A 15,199-nucleotide genomic window follows, 5' to 3' on the forward strand; every position below is an offset into this window, starting at 1 on the left:
GTCACGCTTTTAAAAACACAGTGCGTTTGTGTGTGCAAGAACTGCAGGTAAGTAGCATGGTGCAAAAGCAGAATGGATTTCAAGGCAACTGTATTTTTAAAATGCTGAATGCACCTTTTTTCTGCAGGAAACAAAGGCATAGCAGCCCATTTAAATCAATGGGCTGCTGTGCCTGCACAAATGAGGACCGCCAAAACATACATGTGAACCAGCCAGGCCCAAAATAAGCTGGAGGGGGGCCCAAAAAAAATGTTTGCCCAGGGCCCAAACCATATTAAAGACGGCCCTGGTCCTTATACAGTATGTACTGGCAGCATTCGTTTTCTCTCTTTAGGCTTTTTTTGCCTTCCACCTGCTGATTCTGCCATTGGAAAATCAGGTTGCATTCCTGGTGGGTATATAGCGGTTCTGTGGCATAGAACCACCATGTCAGACAAGTCATGAAGTCTAGTTGACTCTTACAGAGTTAAACTGCTAAAGGCTTTACTCTCCTTCCTAGTAATCAAGTGCCGACAAATCCTGAGGTATATGCTTTTATATGTGTGACAGTTTTTAATTTTAATGCGTCAATCTTTTATGGGGTATGTGAAAAAAAAAAAAAAAAATAAATAAAAAAAAAAAAAAAAAAAAAATAAATAAAAAAAAAATAAATAAAAAAAAAATCGGCAAGCAGGTTCTTTTATACCCGGACTTCAGCTTTAAAGTATAACTTTATTTTCTTACTTTTGGACGGAATGGAGAAGGATTAAAACACCCATTATGTTTTTATTGCTGTCTGTGAATCCTGTTACGGAGATTCACCCTCTCTGGACCCCTTTCCAAAGACACTGGGCAGGGGTTATAACCCTTCATACTCAAACCAAAATGGAATTTTTTTTTTTTACCTACAGTTCTACTTTAAGCTAGGCTCAAGAAGAACCCATAATAAAATGTTTAGATGTCAGTGGAGGCAACAGCACTTACCGTATCCCAGAAATAATAATCCAATCTCTGTAAGGCCTGGGATTCACCTCCACTGCAAGGAAATGCTGTTCTTGGATCGCTTAAAGGATCTATGAGACATTAAGAAAATAAAAAGCAAAGCAATGATATATTTATTGAGTCATTATGACCAAAATGAAATTCAGTACTTGATAAATACTGGTGTGATAGCAGCTGAATACATTGAGTCCAGTGCCAAGATCCCTCGTCTTTCTCCCTGCAATCACTATCAGCCTGAACCTGGCACTCAGATTCATTCTGCTGTAATCTCTAATGGAGTAAAGGCAGTTTAGTAGGGAAGACTAGTTTACTCGTCCAAATGTCAAAGGAAGGGAGTAGTGCCTGACTGGAATACAAGTAAGATAAATATAAAGGGCTTTAAATGTCAGTTTAATGTAGTCAATCTAGAAAAAAGCATTATACAAATCTCTAGAATACCGCTTACACTGGTTTGTTCATATAAACAATAAACGAATAGGCCAGCTTATTAGAGAGAGGAGAGCAGGCTGCCGGATGATGAGAGTGCTGAGGAACATCACAGCTTTCATTTCACTTGCTGTGTTCCCCGCACTCGCTGTCACATACAGCCCCTCCTCCTTGTCCAGGACTTTGATAGACAGATCACTCGTCCAATCCCAAGACGTGTGACATCTATCAAAGTTCCCCCAGCCAGGAGGAGGGGCTGTATGTGACAGTGAGCGGCTGGAACACAGCAAGTGAAATGAAAGCTGTGATGCACTCTGATCATCCGGCTGCCAATTTTTCTCCTCTCATTCACTGCGCAGGTAGGCTGCATTGGTGGACATGGACAGGCATGTATAAAGTTGTTGTTAATATTTATTTTTTTATTTTAATTCTGCATAAAACATTTCAGTGTCATTTCATGAGATAATTTATGAGGGCTTTTTTTTTGGGGGGGGGGGGGCAGAATTAGAGGTGGGGCAGGGTAGGGGGTTGGTTGGGGCAACTGGTGGCGAGTAACCCTTGAGGCCTGGCTAGTAGCAAAGGACTTGAAATTTTTAGCCCCGTTGTAGGCATTACTATTTGAATTACATTAGTGACAGTAATCACATGGTAGAGTGTTCTCACCTTGCTGTCCAAAATCTTCTATTGTCGGAACTGAACCCTCCTCCAGGCCTCCTGGTAAAGATTTTAATTGCTCTGGCATCTGAAGGGTAGGCCGCACTTTGCATTGCGTTTCCACAGCTTTCCTAAACTGGGTGTAGACATCAGGTAAACTGTAAAGACAGGAAATATGATGATACCTAAAAGCTGTGTCTGAGCACCACAACCCAAACACGCTATTTACTGTATAACACGCACAGGCGTATAACATGCACCCTAACTTTAAAAAGGAAGTTTCAGGAAAAAAAAAAAAAACTTTCCACAGGCCCTGCGTATAACACGCAGGCACAGTTTACCCTCTATTTTCAGGGTAAAAAAGTGAGTGTTATACGCCAATAAATACAGCAATTCATTTTTAAATTCAAAGCATACTTCCCTATCCATCCATGTCTTCATGCTTTATTTTGTTGAGAAATCACTTTAAAAAAACACCCCCCAGCATTTCTAGCCACAGCCATATTGAGTAAGCCCCCATTTACACCGGTTCGGCTTTGAAATTGCACGACTTTAGCGCAATTTTAAAGCCACACACCAGTGAGATTTGCAGTAGGCTTGTGACTTCATTTAACAGAAGTCTATGCAACTCGCAATGAAATAGGTAAAAAGTAGTTACTGGCAATGGGGTGTGACATGTCATGCGATTTGGAACTGTCAATCAAATGACAAGTTGCGCCGTTGTGAACAGGGGCTAAGGAGCAGATAATTCATGTAGCTTTCACAGCCTGGAATTCATCTGCCCTCACAGTGATGGTGACCTAGAAAACCTCACACATGCACAGTACAATACAGTATACACAATGTCAGGAATGCAGACAGGAGGGCGTGGTTGCCTCCTCCTGATGAGAGAAAAAAAAAAAAAAAAAAACACACACAACACCACCATGCCCAAGAATCCTGAGATGCATGACATAATTTTGGCCCAGGCCAGAAACTAGGACATTTCTGCACAGATGTCTATTGAAATCGCACCAAAGTCACCAAAAGTAGTAAAGAAACTACTTTTGGGAATCAGTGCAGCAAAGTCAGCGTTGCAGCGATTCGGACGGTGCCATTGTTGGATCGCACGCCAAATCGCTGCAATGTGAACCTAGGCTGAGAGAGTCAAGTTCTGCTTTCAGACATTATACATTCAGGTTTAAAGCCCAACTGAAGGTACATAAATAGATATGCTGTAAATAGACATTGTACTTACAACGGCAATTGTGCAGTGTAAATATATGACTGTCCAGTCTAAAAGGTAACATAACAAATCTAGTCTGTTACACAATCCAATTTTGATCTGCAATACACGTCTGTGCTGTGCTGAATAGTGCGCTGTTACTTAGCGCTGCCAGCATAGGGCACTGAGGTGTGTGGGCTGGAAATCCCATTTAAACTGCATCAAGAAATGTATTTTAACCCCCTTTCTGCTGCAGCCTCCTGACCTTTTAAATAGATCTAAAAGCCAGAAGCTAGAGGTGATTGTTCAGATTATGTGACCGCTGTGACTGGCAGTGACATCATCAGAAAGCCCCCGATCACAAGTATGCATCGGGAGCTTTCCGGTACTCGTTTGTTACTATGCTGGGAGCATGGTAGAGTGTTTACCTAGGACTGCATACATGTGGCCGCTCGGTGTTGAAGCCCACCTGTCGAGAGGCCACATATATGTGCCAGGTCGGTCAGAGATGGTTAAGGCAATTAAAAAAAAAAAAAAAAATGTAATTCATACAATGCAAGGGTACAGGACTAAAAAAAAGTCACTAATTATAAGAGGATGTGTACACCTATGCAACCATGTTATTTGTATTTCTTTCCCCCACCAAACAATTTCAGGTTACTTTTAATTGAATTGCACAGATTATATTATAGCTCTCTCTAAAAGGAGGAAATATTTATGAACTGAATTATCTTTGTCTAATGTTTTTACATCTCAAAAACCTAGAATTGTTACAGGGGTGTGTAGACTTTTTATATCCACTCTACAAGACAACTGCCACTTTTTTTTTTGATTTGCAGATCAATTTATTCATCCCTAATGAATAATACATATCCTCTTAAAGTCTTTTTAAACTTACAGCCATGTTTGACACGTAATAGTTTTAAGACCCCCCTCCAAATTTTCGAGACTGCTGTAGACGTGAAAGAATCTTTAGGTGCAATGCTTAAACATTGCCAGTGCCTGGCATCCATCTACAGTAGAGGAGAATTCCATTCCTTCTGTCAGTAAGTGTATCATGGAAACCTTTCATGCTTTGGTGCTGGCCTCTGATACCACTTTGATTATGGCTTATATGGGTCCCTGCGCTCATTGTAGCCCCGCAAGACCAGCGTTTCTCAACTTCAGTCCCCAAGGCACCCTAACAGGTCATATTTTCAGGCCTTCCATTATTTTACACAGGTGATTTGATCAGTTTCACTGCCTTAGTAATTACCACAGCTGTTTCATCTGAGGGAAATCCTGAAAACATGACCTGTTGGGGCGCCTTGAGGACTGGAGTTGAGAAACATTTCGCTAGACCAATGAGGCCCTGTACACACGACCGGTTCATCCGATGAGAACGGTTCGACGGACCGTTTTCATCGGTCCACCGCTGAAGTGGCCTGATGTGTGTACACACCATCAGTTCCAAATCCGATCGGGTCAGAACGCGGTGACGTAAAACACACGACGTGCTGAAAAAAACGAAGTTCAATGCTTCCAAGCATGCGTCGACTTGATTCTGAGCATGCGCAGGCTTTGAACCGATGCTTTTGTGTACTAACCATCGGTTTGGACCCATCGGTCAGCGGGCCATCGGGTCGATTTTAAAGCAAGTTCTATAATTTTTGTCCGACGGACAAAAGACTGATGGGCCGTACACACGGTCGGTTTGGATCGATGAAACTGAACTTAGGTCAGTTTTCATCGGTTTGGTCCGACCGTGTGTGTACGCGGCCTGACAGTTCTTTGGGGGCAGAAGCAACTGTTAGTCAAGTCTTGAAACGGGTCTTTAGAAGTCCACAAGTAGCAACAAGCACATACCACACTGTAATTCCCAAAAGGGTGGATGAAAAAAATAAATAAAATAGAAGAGCAAAGCAGATAAAAGATCATCGTCAAATGCTGAAATTACTTTCTTACAACTGAGACCTGTACCTGGAGATGTGCCTGAATGGAAGATCATCACGGTGGTACAATGTGGACCCCCAGATTGATTGGACTTTTACCCCATGACGAGTACAGACTTGCTTTATGGACTTTTCAACATCAAGTTCTTCCTTTGTTGCCTGAAGAAAGATGGCAAATGCAGACAATTAACATTCTTTGCAGACAGGGTAACCTGAAACTATGGCAGAGTCAATTTAATGCAGTTAATCTTTGATGGTGTATTCCTGCATAACTAGTTTTGTGTAAATCTCTTAATGTGTCTACACATTTATTCAATGAGCCCTTCAGCCAGACAGATAGTTTAAATATGAAGCTCTTAGGCCCCTTTCACATGGTCGGACCGTTTAGGTCCGCCTGTCAGTTTTGATGGCGGACCTGAACGGCTGCTCCATGCATGCCTATGGAGCGTCGGATGTCAGCAGAGACATGTCCGCTGACATCCGACCCGATCCGCCAAAATCAGACGATATGTCCCCATCCATCCATGGCGGATTGGATCAGGTGAGATCTGATGAAAACGGACATGCTGTCCGTTTCCATCAGGTCTCTCCATAGGAAACAGCGGCGCTGCACAAGCCCCTCCCCGCTCAGTGATCTATGCGCTGATCTCCACTGAGCCGGCAGACTCTGTAACGACTTACAGTACTTACTAAAATGAAGACTGCCCTGAGTGCTGATGGCTGCTCTGCTCCTTCAAACCTTTAGTCGTCTACCCCCCCTGGATATTTCCGTAGCTGTAGCTATGGTTTTTCGGTGCTGTGCGGGTTTAATACGATCAGCTCCACCTGTCACAGGCACTAATCGATAATGCTCGCGATCATCTATGCTTGCCCCATTTATAGAATCTGTACTATCAGTTCCCAGAACGTAAAGCACTCTGAATGGAAGACGGATGAATGACAGGTCCTCCTTCATTTTTAGGAGTGCTTTTCATCGCGGAAACTGATATTACTGCTTTTATAGTTGGATCTAAGCTCCCCGAACCAAAATGAAAAAGGGGGGCCAATAGGACTATTACGGTACTGATACACAAATATAAGGATGAAAATGTAAATTTAAAACAGGAAATAAAGTTTTATTCAAACACAAATACAAAAGGTGTACAGAATTAAAATGGTGATAACCAAATAGAGGTCCCCGAGGGGGGAACAGCACGATGGGTTGGAGGTTATAACAGTCTCAACTAGTTTTGCGGTGTATACCGCTTCATCAGGAGAAAATCTAAAAATAATTGAACAGTCAATTAATGATTTAAAAACAGCAACAATATACAACAGAATATATATGGGGGACACTGGGCTGAGCTGCTTACCCAAGAAGATCCCGCTAGATAGAAACAGCGGGCGCAACCAGACAGGGTCCCGTGTGGTAGCCATGGGGGACACACATGTAGGAGGACCTACTTGTCTATTGTATGGAATGTAAGAATATATTGATTAACATCTTGGGGGCCAAACCTAGAGCAATGGGGATGTGTGACACACGTGGACACTACATATTGGTGATAAAAAGGGTTGGGAACGTGAATGTGGGTGTGTGAGTAAAACAATGAGGGGAAAAAGAAGAGGGCATAGAACGGAGGGGTTGGGAGAAGGGGGATAGGTACGGGAAAGGGGGAGGGGAAAAGGGGTAAGGACTGGAAAAACAGGGATTGAAGGAGGGATGAGGGAAGGGAAGAACAGCCTTCTTCCCTTCCCTCATCCCTCCCTGTTTTTCCAGTCCTTACCCCTCTTCCCCCCCCCCTTTCCCGTACCTATCCCCCACATCCCCCCCTTCTTTTCCCCCTCATTGTTTTACTCACACCCCCACATTCACAACCCTTTTGATCACCAATATGTAGTGTCCACGTGTGTCACACACCCCCATTGCTCTAGGTTTGGCCTCCAAGATAATCATTATATTCCATACAATAGACAAGTAGGTCCTCCTACATGTGTGTCCCCCATGGCTACCACATTGTTTCTGTCTAGCGGGATCTTCTTAGATAAACAGCTCAGCCCAGTGTCCCTCATTTATATTCTGTTGTATATTGTTGCTGTTTTTAAATCATTAATTGACTGTTCAATTATTTTTAGATTTTCTCCTGAGGAAGCGGTATACACAGCGAAACTAGTTGAGACTGTTATAACCTCCAACCCATCGTGCTGTTCCCCCCTCGGGGACCTCTATTTTGGTGTTGCATTTGGTTATCACCATTTTAAATCTGTACCCCTTTTGTATTTGTGTTTGAAAAAAAACTTTACTTCCTGTTTTAAATTTACATATTCATCATTATATTTGTGTATCAGTACCGTAATAGTCCTATTGGCCCCCCTTTCTTTATTTTGGTTCTTTGGTTCAGGGACCTTACATCCAACTATTCTATATTTAAATCTTTAAAGGATGATGGTACCTTTCATGATAGTATTTACATAGGTAGGGAGACCGCCGCTCCAGGTGAGCACAGGCAGGTAATCAATGTCCACTCAGGAATCACACGGGTGCTGGCAATGCATAGAATTAAGCAGGTGGGAGAATGGATGGACAGCCGCACTCCAAACTCGAAAGTTTACACCCTCATATGTATATATTGAGGATTTTGTATTTCATTTGTAGCTATGACTAAGCATTAGTTGTTAATGCGAAACGCGTCAGCTGTCTATCCCACTGTATGCTGTTGTGTGCTGTGCATTTTTTCCTTTTTACAATAAAGAGCACGTCTTTTTTCAACAAGACTTTTTGGAGTGCGGCTGTCCATCCATTCTCCCACCTGCTTAATAGTATTTACATACCTTACCCCTGAGGCTCTCATTTCATTACTGCTTTTATGAATGGAGCACGGGGGAAGGAAGGGCGGGCATAGTCTACTTTTGACAAGTGCCTGCGACAGGTGATGAGCTGGAGACACAAAATTTAGAATATATCATACAAGTGTGCTGGTAGTTTATTAGTGACACATACTTCTTCTTGGAAAGCAACAGCAGTCACTGGGCCCAACTTCTTGATTAGATCTTCAATGACATCTTCTGGGTGACCTCTTTTCAATAAGAGATTGCTGCATGAATAAACAGAAAATATAGAAGTGAAAAATTCATGTAGAATAAGTAGTAGAGTTGTAAGTAGAGTATAGGTGGCAACAAAACATTTAGAATCTGAGGCCGCGTACACACGGTCGTTCCAAACCGATGAGAATGGTCCGACGGGCCATTTCCATCAGTTCACCGCTGAAGTGGCCTGATGGTCTGATGTGCGTACACACCATCGTTCCAAAAACCGATCGGGAAAACCGAGAACCTGCTCGGTAGCTTCCCCCTACACACGGACGGTTTTCCTGGCAGGAAAACTGCCATGAGAGCTTTGGTCGGGAACAGGGCCGTCTTTAATATTGATTTTTTTTTGGGCCCCCCCCCGTACACAATTTCACTCTGCACCTGTTCGGAGGCATACAATAAATAGCAGCTAGACTTAAAATCAGTTTACTGTATCAGATTGCGATTGGTTGCCAGAGGTTACAGTGTATCATTACTGCTTACTGGCTGGTTGCTAGAGGTTACAGCACACATTACGGCTCACTGATTAGTTGCTAGAAGTTACAGCACATGATTTCTTCTTCTTGTTGATTGGTTGCTAGAGATTATTGTACAGTAATACTGCTCACTGATTGGTTGCTAAAGGTTACAACATATCATCTCTTCACTGCAGGGGGAATGAGAATAATATATATATATATATATATATATATATATATATATATATATATATATATATATATATATAAAAATGCCGCCTTTATTTACATATCTATGCTGCCGGATACAGCCATTTACATATGAATACAGCCGCTATTTATAACATAAACACAGAATCTGCAGGCGAGTCATCTGTACACAACAATAGTGCAGAGATGGGCAGCATTAGTAGCAGTACTTTACACTGAGCTATCAGGACACAGCACGGGACTACAACTTTAAGGGAATTTAAACTGGTATAGTTGGCATGTATGAGGCAGCTGCTTTGGGCCCCATAACAATGATAGGGCCCAGAGCAGCTGCCCCTTTTGCCCTGCCTTAAGGCCAGGTTCACACCTATGCGAATTGAGTGCGGCTTAAACCGCATCTAATCCGCAGGACATTTCGAAATACATTGTTTTCAATGAGGCTGGTTCACATATGTGCGATGCATCCGCACTGCGCATTGCCTCCAAACCGTGTGCGGTTTTTATGTCTTGCGGTGCGGCTCAGGTGCGAATTCAGTCCCATTATCTTCTATGGGTACGCAGCTGAATTCACAGATGTGTTCATTTCTCTTCAGTATTTGTCTCATTCAGTTCAATACACTTTCCCCCTCCCCTCTCCCAGGTCTCCAAATTCGCACCTGATCTGCAGCTAAAAACGCAGTTGATCTGCAGAACACCTTATAGAGAAATTCGCAAAGACAACGGAGCTCCAAAACGCAACGCACTAGTGTGATTCAGGCCTAAAGACCGCCCTGGTCAAGAAAGCCTGCCGCTTTCCCCATAGAAAAACTGTCAGCTTAAAAACTGCTGGGAATCCCGGCAGAAAAAAGAAAACGTTCTCATTTTTCCCGCCGGGAATCCCAACGGTTTTCCTGTCAGGAGAACTGCCATGGAGCCTACATACAGCCAGTTTTCCCAGCCAAAAACTGTCATGGCAGTTTTCCCGGCGGGAAAACTGGTCGTGTGTACGAGGCATTACAATGTCTGCATCTGACTGGATGCAGCTGCTTTTCAGCTGACAATTTTCCACTTGGCTCCTTCAATTTCTCAGTTGAAGGATATCGAACAACAGACATGGCCGCCCACTGAGTGAATTTCATCTGGTTCTCCAGAAAGAGGATGAAATTTGTAAATTTTATGGCTACTTTCAGACAATAGACACTGATGGCTATTGGCAAAATTCCTATTTTTTCCTGTCCACCAGATAAGAACTAAAGCCAATTAATATGCCAGCAAATAGAGTTACCATACCTTCCTCTTTTCTTCAGAGTGTTCTGTAAATCCTTAACACTCTCTAAAAGAAATTTCAACCGAAGAGACCCGGTCTTTGGAAAATTGTAGTGATGTGTTCCAAGGTAGTGTCTCGGGTCAAAGCAATATAAAGGGACGATATGATCAGCATTTCTGTGTGCCCACAACAGTACCTACAACACAAAAAGAAGTTACATAGGGCTTATACCAGAGCTGCACAATTAATTGTTAAAAAATCGTGATCTCGATTCAACCCATCTGACATATCCAATGCAGAGTTTACCGATTCTTTCATATAACAAGTGTAGAGACTTATCAGCTGTCAAAAGAAAATATCTGGGCAGTCTGCCAAGTTTTTAACAGGAAACATTGGGCCAGATTCACGTAGGGCAGCGGCGGTGTAACGTATCTTAGATACGTTACACCGCCGCAATTTTTCATCGCAAGTGCCTGATTCACCAAGCACTTGCGATGAAAACCTACGCCGGCGCAAGGCAGGCCAATTTAAATGGGCGTGTGCCATTTAAATTAGGAGCGCTCCCACGCCGGACCTACTGCGCATGCTCCGTTTGCGACCTCCCGCCGTGCATTGCGCGCCGTGACGTCATTTTTTTTCGAACGGCGACGCGCTTAGCGTAATTCCGTATTCCCGGACGGCTTACGCAAACAACGTTATTTTTTAAATTTCGACGCGGGAACGACGGCCATACTTTATACAGCAATACTATTGCTGTGTAAAGTTAAGGCACAAAAAAAAACGACTAACTTTGCGACGGGAAACTAGACTGGCGGCGAAGTAGCGAACGCAAAAAACCGTCGGGAATCGCCGTAACTCCTAATTTGCACACCCGACGCTGGTTTACGACGCAAACTCCCCCCAGCGGCGGCCGCGGTATTGCATCTTAAAGCGGGGGTTCACCCTTAGAGGGCACTTTCTCCCCTTAGCTTCCTGCTCGTTATTACTAGGGGAATCGGCTATTTATTTTAAAATATGTGCAGTACTTACCCGTTTACGAGACGCATCCTCTCCGTCGCTTCCGGGTATGGGCTTCGGGAATGGGCGTTCCTTCTTGATTGACAGGTTTCCGAGAGGCTTCCGACGGTCGCATCCATCGCGTCACGATTTTCCGAAAGAAGCCGAACGTCGGTGCGCAGGCGCAGTATAGAGCCGCACCGACGTTCGGCTTCTTTCGGCTACGAGTGACGCGATGGATGCGACCGTCGGAAGCCTCTCGGAAGAATGTCAATCAAGAAGGAACGCCCGCTCCCGAAGACCCATACCCGGAAGCGACGGAAGAAGATGCAGCTCGAAAACGGGTAAGTACTGCACATATTTTAATATAAATAGCCGATTCCCCTAGACCGAACGAGCAGGAAGCTAAGGGGAGATTTTTTTTTTTTTTTTAAATGGGTGAACTCCCGCTTTAAGATCCGACAGTGTAAAACAATTACACCTGTCGGATCTTATGGCTATCTATGCGTAACCGGTTCTATGAATCAGTCGCATAGATAGAACAACAGATACGACGGAGTATCAGCAGATACGCCGTCGTATCTCCACTGTGAATCTGGCCCTTTGTAACTAATGCTTCCTTCTTAAATCAAAGGGATAAACTTCTGTGTGTAAAGAAAAAAATTCATGCAGTCTGCCACGTTTTTAATAACACAAAACATTGTAACTAACTTCTTTCTTGGATCAAACTTCTGTGTGTAAATGCAGGAAGTTTAACCACTTAAAGTCTATTAGCTAGATTCATAAAGAGTTAGGCCGGCGTATCAGTAGATACGCCGACCTAACTCGGAATCTGCGCCGACCTAAGTTTAAGTGTATTCTCAAACTGAGATACACTTAAACCTATCTAAGACGGCTTGCGCCGTCGTATCTTAGGGTGCAAAAATTAGGCTGGCCGCTAGGTGGCGCTTCCATTGCGTTTGGCGTAGAATATGTAGATACGCCTATTCACGAACGTACGTGCGCCCGCCGCAGTAAAGATATGCCGTTTCCGTAAGAGATACGCCGCCTAAAGATAAACATGCCCCCTAGGTGGCGTAGCCAATGTTAAGTATGGCCGTCGTTCCCGCTTTGAAATTTGAAAATTTTACGCCGTTTGCGTAAGTCGTCCGTGAATAGGGCTGGACGTAATTTACGTCCACGTCGAAACCAATACGTCCTTGCGGCGTACTTTGCCGCAATGCACACTGGGATATGTACACGGACGGCGCATGCGCCGTTCGTAAAAAACGTCAATCACATCGGGTCACAGTTAATCTACATAAAACACGCCCCCCACATCCTCATTTGAATTTGGCGCGCTTACGCCGGCCTATTCACGCTACGCCGCAACTTAGCAGGCAAGTACTTTGTGAATACAGTACTTGCCTAGCTAACTTACGGCGGCGTAGTGTAAATACGATACGCTACGCCGCCGCAAAGATGCGGCGAACTACCTGAATCTAGCTACTAATCTTTTTCTGACACTTGTTTAAGTTAAAATCAATATTTTTTGCTAAAAAATTACTTGGAACCCCCAAACATTATATACACAGTATTTTAGCAGAGACCCTAGGGAATAAAAATGGCAATTGCTGCAATATTTTATGTCGCACTGTATTTGCCCAGCGGTCTTTCAAATGCAATTTTTTGGGGAAAAAATACACTTCAATCAATAAAAAAACGAAACAGTAAAGTTAGCCCAATTTTTTTGGTTTTAATGTGAGAGATGATGTTAAGCCGCAAGAATCGCGATCTATCTTCTAAGCAATAAAATAATGATTCTTATTTTAGCCAGAATCGTGCAGCTCTAGCTTATACCCACTGATCCATCAAAATACAGTCACTCTTGTACATTATTCGCATAAGTAAAAAGGTTTACACATCCCTTATGAAGGTCCTATAAATTCTGATTGGCTATTGCTTTCATTGAAGATCTGTATGTAGGCATGTATATACGGTACATTAATCACCCCCTCTGTATTGTAATATATTCGATAAAAACGATTGAACAAGAAAGCAGTTACACTGCATTCCTGATCTTCATTTGCAATACATATACAAGGTGGTATCCAAAAGTTTTGAGACTAGTTTTGTAACCTGCCAATAGATAGCAGCACAAGGCTGAACGCACAGTCACAGGGAGCACCGACCTTCAAAAAATGTGGAGGAGATTATACAGTGCAGTGCGGAGGGGAGAATACAGTGCAGTATGGATAATACTGTACAGTGCGGAGGGGAGAATACAGTGCAGTATGGATAATACTGTACAGTGTGGAAGAGATTATACAGTGCAGTGTGGAGGGGAGAATACAGTATGGAGGAGATTATACAGTGCAGTGTGGAGGGGTGAATACAGTATGGAGGAGATTATACAGTGCAGTGTGGAGGGGTGAATACAGTATGGAGGAGATTATACAGTGCAGTGTGGAGGGGTGAATACAGTATGGAGGAGATTATACAGTGCAGTGTGGAGGGGTGAATACAGTATGGAGGAGATTATACAGTGCAGTGTGGAGGGGAGAATACAGTGCGGAAGAGATTATACAGTACAGTGTGGAGGGGAGAATACAGTGCGGAGGAGATTATACAGTGCAGTATGGAGGGGAGAATACAGTGCAGTATGGATAATACTGTACAGTGTGGAGAACAGTGCAGCGCGGAGGGGAGAATACAGTGCAGATGAGATTATACAGTGCAGTATGGATAATACTGTACAGTGTGGAGATTATACAGTGCGGAGGGGAGAATAAAGTGCAGTGTGGAGAGGATTATACAGTGTGTTGTGGAGGAGATTATACAGTGCAGTATGGATAATACTGTACAGTGTGGAGGAGATTATGCAGTGTGGAGGGGAGAATACACTGCAGTGTGGATAATACTGTACAGTGTGGAGATTATACAGTGCAGTGTGGAGGAGGAGATTATACAGTGCAGTGTGGAGGAGGAGATTATACAGTGCAGTGTGGAGGGGAGAATACAGTGCAGTGTGGATAATACTGTACAGTGTGGAGATTATACAGTGCAGTGTGGAGGAGGAGATTATATAGTGCAGTGTGGAGGGGAGAATACAGTGCAGCGCGGAGGGGAGAATTCTGTACAGTGTGGAGATTATACAGTGCAGAGGGGAGAATACAGTGCAGTGTGGAGAATACAGTGCAGCGCGGAGGGGAGAATACAGTGCAGTATGGATAATACTGTACAGTGTGGAAGAGATTATACAGTGCAGTGTGTGTGGGGGGGGGGGAATACAGCATGGAGGGGATACTACAGTGCAGTGTGGAGGGGATACTACAGTGCAGTGTGGAGGGGATACTACAGTGCAGTGTGGAGGGGATACTACAGTGCAGTGTTGATGACCAGGAGAGGTTATGAAAGCAACATCAACAGAGAACACGTGTCACATCTGACCCGCCCCTTACCACATCATCCTCCAATAGGATCTCTGCCTGCTTCCATTATATAACCAGCCCTATGGAGAGCACATTGTATAACCAACATTATATATACACAGACAGTCCTATAGAGGGCCCCATAGAAGGGCACATTGTATACAGAAAGTCCTATAGAGGGGCCCCATAGAAGGACATTATATATACAGACAGTGACAGTCCTATAGAGGGATCCCATAGAAGGGCACATTGTATACAGACAGTCCTATAGAGGGACCCCATAGAAGGACATTATATATACAGACAGTCCTATAGAGGGGCCCCATAGAAGGGCACATTGTATACAGACAGTCCTATGGAAGAACGCTGTACACAGAGAGCCCCTCATACATATACACCGCCCGGGTCTCCATGGCTCGGTGTATGGACTCCATAGTCATACTATAGATAGGTCTGTACGCCGCACACCTCGTTGTCATGGAAGCGGAGATCATTCCTCAGCAGACACACGATCACTCTGGCCGGACCACTCATCTCCGATCTCTCCTTTCCGTCCGTCTCTATACAACGAGGAGTTCCCAATCACCGACCAGACACGCCCCACTCTGTGACCT

General features: G+C 43.8%; 1 protein-coding gene across 1 annotated transcript in view; it reads right to left on the bottom strand.

The window, feature by feature from the left end:
• Positions 1-15,199, bottom strand: part of LOC120940126 (cryptochrome DASH) — a 45,454-nt gene extending 30,255 nt beyond the window's left edge. The window contains exons 1-6 of the mRNA XM_040352786.1: positions 15,054-15,199; positions 10,203-10,375; positions 8,177-8,270; positions 5,225-5,355; positions 2,071-2,219; positions 964-1,052 (exon numbers count right to left, since the gene is read on the bottom strand). Coding sequence (XP_040208720.1) covers positions 964-1,052; positions 2,071-2,219; positions 5,225-5,355; positions 8,177-8,270; positions 10,203-10,375; positions 15,054-15,119 — 702 coding nt within the window. The 5' untranslated portion in view covers positions 15,120-15,199. The remainder of the gene's footprint in view (positions 1-963; positions 1,053-2,070; positions 2,220-5,224; positions 5,356-8,176; positions 8,271-10,202; positions 10,376-15,053) is intronic.

The sequence above is a fragment of the Rana temporaria genome, chromosome 5 (assembly GCF_905171775.1).
Source record: "Rana temporaria chromosome 5, aRanTem1.1, whole genome shotgun sequence".
Classification (NCBI taxonomy): domain Eukaryota; kingdom Metazoa; phylum Chordata; class Amphibia; order Anura; family Ranidae; genus Rana; species Rana temporaria.